General features: G+C 34.3%; 1 protein-coding gene across 3 annotated transcripts in view; it reads left to right on the forward strand.

Annotated features, from left to right (window-relative positions):
• LOC107083911 (protein FAM19A1-like) overlaps nucleotides 1-6,288 on the forward strand; it is a 43,867-nt gene extending 37,579 nt beyond the window's left edge. For 2 of the 3 annotated variants that reach the window (XM_015373463.1, XM_015373464.1), the window contains exons 4-6: nucleotides 965-1,089; nucleotides 5,272-5,347; nucleotides 5,481-6,288. In XM_015373463.1, coding sequence (XP_015228949.1) covers nucleotides 965-1,089; nucleotides 5,272-5,304 — 158 coding nt within the window. In that variant the 3' untranslated portion in view covers nucleotides 5,305-5,347; nucleotides 5,481-6,288. The remainder of the gene's footprint in view (nucleotides 1-964; nucleotides 1,090-5,271; nucleotides 5,348-5,480) is intronic. The other variant, XM_015373462.1, reaches the window with a different exon arrangement.
• Nucleotides 6,289-6,589: the final 301 nt, after the last annotated feature.

The raw sequence follows: 6,589 nt of genomic DNA on the forward strand, positions 1-6,589 counted from the left end.
GGAAATACATCGCCTTTACCACCAAAAACTATACAGCTTTACTCGTCATTAAAGTTTAAATGTTTATCTAAATATATATATATATATATATATTTTTATATTTTCATTTTATAATCTAACTTTAATTTGCTTTTTATTTTTGTACTAATCACTCTATTGGCCAACCACCACTAGTAGATGTCAGAAAGAAATACAGTATAATTATGTTAGTGGTGAAAAAGATGTGTATGCATATTGACACCACTTAATGCAGCGGGACTGAAGACAATCTTTATGCAATTAAACTTTAGAAAGCTTTAAAATTTTAATTGATTAAAAAATGTATTAAAAGATGATGACTCAATTTGAGTATTGTAGAATATTTAGAAAAGAAAAAAACAAAATATTTATAAACAATATTAATAGCTATCTGATTTGTTTTTGTTTTTTTTTTCTACCCTTGTGATTAGGTATTATTTGCTCAATGCTTGGAGGTAAGGGTATTACACAGCATCAAAGTCCAGTGAACCAACCGACTTATCTAAAAAAGATACCTACAGCTAAATTTCATTTAAAATTAAGTGATGTCTACAAATTATTTATGTTATCATGGTCCCATGATTTCTCTATATTTGTTTAGTTTTTGACTTAATTATTTATTTATTAGGTTTAAAAAAAAGTCTATAAGTTTCACAAACCCTGAAAAAATTACTGCTTATCAAAAGGTTCAATTTCCTGGAAAAAAATTTTTTTACATTTTATTGGTGGTAAAATTGTCCAGTAAAACATAGAATAAAATAAGCAGAATCAGTATTATTTAAGAGCATACAAACATAAAACAAAATTTTACCAGGTAACTCCTGGTTTAATTGAAACAGTTAACAAGACAGAATTTGTGCTTATTTATTTAATTTCTAGTTGCTGGATTTGATTTGTTTAGATTCATAGTTAAGCATAACCACACTGCTGACTTTCCTGTCTGCAGCATCCATAGTAATTGGGAAGTGGTGGTGTGAGATGGAGCCTTGCCTGGAGGGAGAGGAATGCAAGACACTTCCTGACAACTCAGGCTGGATGTGTTATGCTGGAAACAAGATCAAAACCACAAGGGTAAGTTAAACTGCCAGGACAGAGAGAAATAAAAATTAATTTGTACGAACCGCTTTTTAACAGTTAAGAACTGATTTTATCCATATGCAAAAAGTTCAGCTCAGTCAGCTTCACTAAAAATGCAAAAATGTACCTTTAATCTCTCATTTCTCTCACGTTCACTATATACATATATATTTGTACAGATCAGAATAGCGTAGAAACTTTGTTTATTTCTGAATTTGCAGGAATTTTTGAATGTTTTTTTTGTAAACAACTGCCACAGTAGTTTGTCCAGAATATAATGTGACATCTTTTCATTTTACTAAACTGTATATAATGTACTTGGATAAAGCAATATGTGAAATTCAATGCTCTGTAGCATCAACATTATGCATCTAACTCTCTTTGGAGGATGACCATATTAACTTCTTGAATCAAGGTAATATTAAGTTTCCTAAATAAATAAATAAAAATATTTGGTTAAGGTTATTTTAGCAAATATTTTGTTTCTCCCTTTATCAAAGGGACAGTTTTATAAAATAATTAAAAGTTTCATTTTATGCCTAATTATTTTGTTTCTGACTAATATTTTGTATTTAGATTCTCACTTATACATGTGACAAACACGTCAAAAAAACAGGAAATCAGAAAGGAAGCAAATGCTTTTTCAATGTATGTCTCTTGGTTATCTCCACTTTCTAATCATTACTCGCCAAAATAAAGTTCATGGTTTATAAGGCTCATATCAAGCACCTTGACTGAAGTCTTTGTATTTCATGTTCATATCAAGCTATATAAAACTACAAGACTGTATCACAAACGGCTGCGGTGAAAACTTAACAAAAGGGTCATCCTTTTTGACCCTGAGGGCTGCTTCAGTGACACACTTTGAGACAAACTGCCCCCTTGATATAGATTCAATGTTTTGTTGTTGTTGTTTTGTAAAGCAATTTAGGAAGAAACCAGACTAGCGGTTTAAGATTTACCCTTGACATATAACATTACTCATTTTACTTTATCTTTACTTTTTAATATTCAGAGATTATTATGCTCCTTGCCAAATTAAATCTAGTATATGTATGTTTCTACAGCATTATTTCAGCAACACTTATTTAGAGAACCATACTAATTTTGAGGACATTTACTTTTTTTTATTTTAATACCATTGTTTGTATATACATTCAAGGGCTTATCAAAATTCAACAACATTGCACAGTTCTCATTAAAATAAATTTTAGAACAATTTCAGTCTGATCTTTAGTGTACTGTATATCTTTGTCTTTTTTAGAAGATGCTGCTACTCAGTAGACTTTTTCAGTTTGGTGCTCCTTTCTTTAGACCCACTTTTCTGAAGGCTTCTCTCCCCTCCCCCTCTTAATGTTCCTCTGTCCTTCTCCTTGAGGTCAATAAGGATAGTGAAGTGGTTATTATCAATCTATTGTTATTACCCACTGATAAGAATCAGACATGAATGATCTCAGCTTATCTTTTCACTGTGAGCCTGTATCCACGTATAAAGAGGGAAACCGCTGATGTCATAGAAGGAAGTACTATCAAAGATGGTAAAGAATGCACACATACTTCTATAAACAGCCAGTACCTCCACAACAATATATACTGGAAAATGTGTTCTGTATAGCTGGAACATAACTCTCTCTCTCTCTCATATGGAGTAAGCCTGGTTGTTCTTTGTTAAGCAGGGAAAAAATGATTCATTTCTAACATTGCATTTTATACTGTTAGCTGAGATAACTACTTGTTATTACCAGAAGGGATGATAAATACTATCTTAATTTTTTATATATAAAACTAAAATAATATATAATATATTTATATTATAATATATAATATAAACTAAATTTTCTCAATACCTGCTCTTTGATTATTCTTGCTGCTGACCGGCTGCAGTCAACTCGCTTCAAGTAACATTTTAGGCAGGCTTCAGCCCCCCCTAAAATAGGTCTTCAGATGTCACAGTCTATGGTTTTCTGCTGTACTGAAAGGGGAACCTCCCCAGATCTCTGACCTCCTTTCCTGCGCCTTGTAAAAATTACAACAAGTGGGGTCTGCTTGTGATGCTAGTGAAGATGAAAGCCATCAGGAGCTGTTTCCCTATCCTTATTGCCCCATGTTTGCTGCTGCCATACCAGATGGGCAGGTTTATGGCATGATAGAAGAAGTGGCTTTTGTTCTTAATGCTTATATGCTTACTGGAAAAAGCCTGAAATTGGATGGATGACATGTCTGTGTCTTCAAGGGCATCCCACTACATCCTCTGACTCACTGCAGGAGAAACTCTTTGGAGGTCTACTATTTGACATTTATGTACCACTTGCCTCAGGATCTTTCTGGAAATTTAAAATAAATGTCTTGCTGTGTCCACCCTCTACAGTGATGGAGTTTTGTGAGAGGTGTACACATTTCAAAAGTCCTAAAACATTCAAGGAGAGAAACTGCTTTGCCTTTTCCATCAGTGGGTCATAAAAATGTGTGAAAGCCTGAGAGAAAATGACGTGAAGGCCAAGCTTTTGGGAATATTTTGTCTTTTTTAGACTAATTATCTTAAACATTTGATCTGCCAATTGAAAACTTGAGTATAAATCTGACTGTTTTTATATTTCTCTTGTTTCTTCTTTTGCTTACAAATCAGCTTGGTATTAAAATTTCAAACCAAAAGCAAAACCTACCCACATACGTATGAATGGAAACATCGGCTGGTAGACAAAAATTATTCTGAAGGATGTGAAGTCTAAAGACTCAGGTGACAGGTGCTATGAAGTGATGAACCAACATTTTTTATATCTTGGTGAAACACAAATATATATCTATTGGTGTTATTGGTGCAAAAAAAAACGTCCCTTCATGCAATACAAAGGAATATCAAGGAAATTTAGGAATAGCTCCAAACTTATCGTGCAGAAAGACATAGAGCCCAAACATACAGCTAAGTTCATTACGAGCTAACTTCAGCATTATGGAAAACAACAAGTCCATAGAGGGATGGCCCTCTCAAAACCCTTATCTTAACATCGTCAACCATGTCTAAGAATGCAGGAAGAGATGAAAGGATATAAGGCAGTCTTTATTCATGGATCTTCTGTGGCCAACTGTGTCCAAGTATGCATGATGAGAGGGGTATGGCTCTAGACCTGCACGGCCAGAACCCATAGCTGCACTGTCAGGACCCAGAGCTGCACTGTGAGGTCTACTGCGCTGTTAGAACCGGAACGTTATTCAAAGACTCAAAAGTAAAAGCTAGCTTTGATAAACTCGCCGTGAAGCTAGCTTCCTTTCACAAACAAGTGTTCTTATGCTGGAAACTTATTTACACGCACAATTTTACTCCCCATCAAAATCCCATCTGGAATGTTACATAGAAATTCTCTGTATTTGGATTGTTGGATTGAACAGCGCATTTGGTCTATAAGACATTTTCTAAACGACAATGGAGGTCCTATGAGGATTTTTGCCTACTACTTACTTAATTTAAACTGCTCCTATGCTCATTCTAACACTGTCATAAACTCTAATCCACAGCAAATACATGCTGCACGCTATTCACTAAGGCTTCAAATACAACTTCTGGAATAAACTTCCGGTTCTGACAGTGCAGGAGACCCCATTTTGCAGGTCTGCATAAAAGGTTCCTGACAGTGCAGGTCTGCAGTCAGAGACTCTTCCAAATGATGCTGTCTTCAGAGCAAAGACTGGTCCTACCAAACATTGATCAGATTTAGATCTCTCTTCTGTTAATTTCTTTCATGTTGATAAGCAGGGAAAAAATAACAACTAACATTTTTATTCTGTACAGTAAGCAGCACCTTGTAATATTGTTCACACCTTTTGGTTTTTTTCACACTTAACTTACAAATATGCACAATTTATATAGATAGAGATTAATACACATTTGTTGCATTTCTTTATTCTACTGAAAAGGGAAAACACAACCTGATAGAAATGAAATTCAACAGGCGCTCTGGAGTTGAAAAATATTCAAAGAAATAATGATGGGGCAAGAGCCTCACTTGCCTAATAAATGTGCATGCAGTGTAGAGCGAAGCCGAGGGAGACAAATGGACAGTAATGCAAAGCTGGCTGTGCAATAACAAAACAGTGGTTATTGCTTCTGAATTTTACTGCAAATTGACTTGTTAACAACACAGGCTTACCCTCTATTTCTGCCTTCTATTTTTTTCTCAGAACACTCAGCCATACACAACATCGACGTATTAACATTTGGTTGGAGATGATGTACTGGAATACCTCTGGTTCAAAGGTCAGTCTTTTTCTACATCCTGAAGCACCACTGTAGTAATTTATTTTTTATGCCTAATTGCTCAGCTCTGCAAAGGGCAGACAGACATTTTCTGCAAACTTCTGTGATATTCACACATTTCTTCTCATTTTAGCTCTGTCATTGGACCAATTATCACAAGAGACAATGAGCCTATTGTTTATTAAAAAAAAAGTGAACACTTTCAATTCAAAGTGTTAAAAGATGTTGAACACATAAAGCATATCTTGCTGTGGCTCCTGAAAATACCGACACTCCAAGCAGCCTGCAAGGAATTTCATCGCAACCCTCTAATGAATCTATTTTCATTTTCTATTTCTTTCAACTTTGACATGGAGAACGGCTGTCTCTGCATTTGGAAATATACTTTGGAAGTGACTGCTTAGTGAGACGGATGTCAAAAGACCCAAAACAGGACAAAAAGCTATCAAAGGACAGTGCAAGTGCTGATGTTAACAACCTTCAGGATTCTATTCCTTTTTTTTAATATTGTGGAGTGTAAAATATTGTGCATAAATTGTTTGTCTTTTCCAGTGGGCATAAAACCTTAATTTAAGCTGTTGTTAAATCTTCTCTCTTCCTCTTACATATCACATCAACCAAAAAAGCCAAAGGTTGATGAAATCGAATGAATCGATTGAAATGCATTCTGAAAGAAATGTTTGTTTGTCCTGAAACATTTTACCAATAGTGTGTGGGCTACATGCATACTTTCTATCACCTCCTAAATGGCTTTACGAATTGAACTTGCAACCATTCATGCTAGAACTGAGGAACCCAACCGAGCAATCAGTGGGTTGTTATCAATCCTAGAAATGCCTTATTTATGGTAAATGGTTCAAATGAAGATTTTGTACATATGAAACCGTTCATTGATACGTGCTGAATTCCATTAAAATTGTTGTTCCTGTAACTTACTTGCAGTTTTCCTTTCACTCTACACAATTTGAATAACCTGAAATGATATCAATATTTAATCTTATCTTCAATGTCCAGGGCTATGTTTTTTTGCTGTTTTTTTTTTTTTTTGTCTAAAAAAATTAAATATACTTCAAAAACTACAGTTTTGCTGATTCAAAAAAAAAACATTTTTTTTAAACCAAACGTAAAACTCCTTAAATATCAACCAGTGGGGTCAGTGTTTTTTTTTTGTTTTTTGTTTTTTACTTAAAAATTGACTTTTTTCTTTTTCCGTTTGGTTGTTTAGAAATTAAAATGTTGAAA

This window comes from Cyprinodon variegatus, unplaced genomic scaffold (genome assembly GCF_000732505.1).
Source record: "Cyprinodon variegatus isolate N-32 unplaced genomic scaffold, C_variegatus-1.0 Scaffold87, whole genome shotgun sequence".
In the NCBI taxonomy this organism is placed as follows: domain Eukaryota; kingdom Metazoa; phylum Chordata; class Actinopteri; order Cyprinodontiformes; family Cyprinodontidae; genus Cyprinodon; species Cyprinodon variegatus.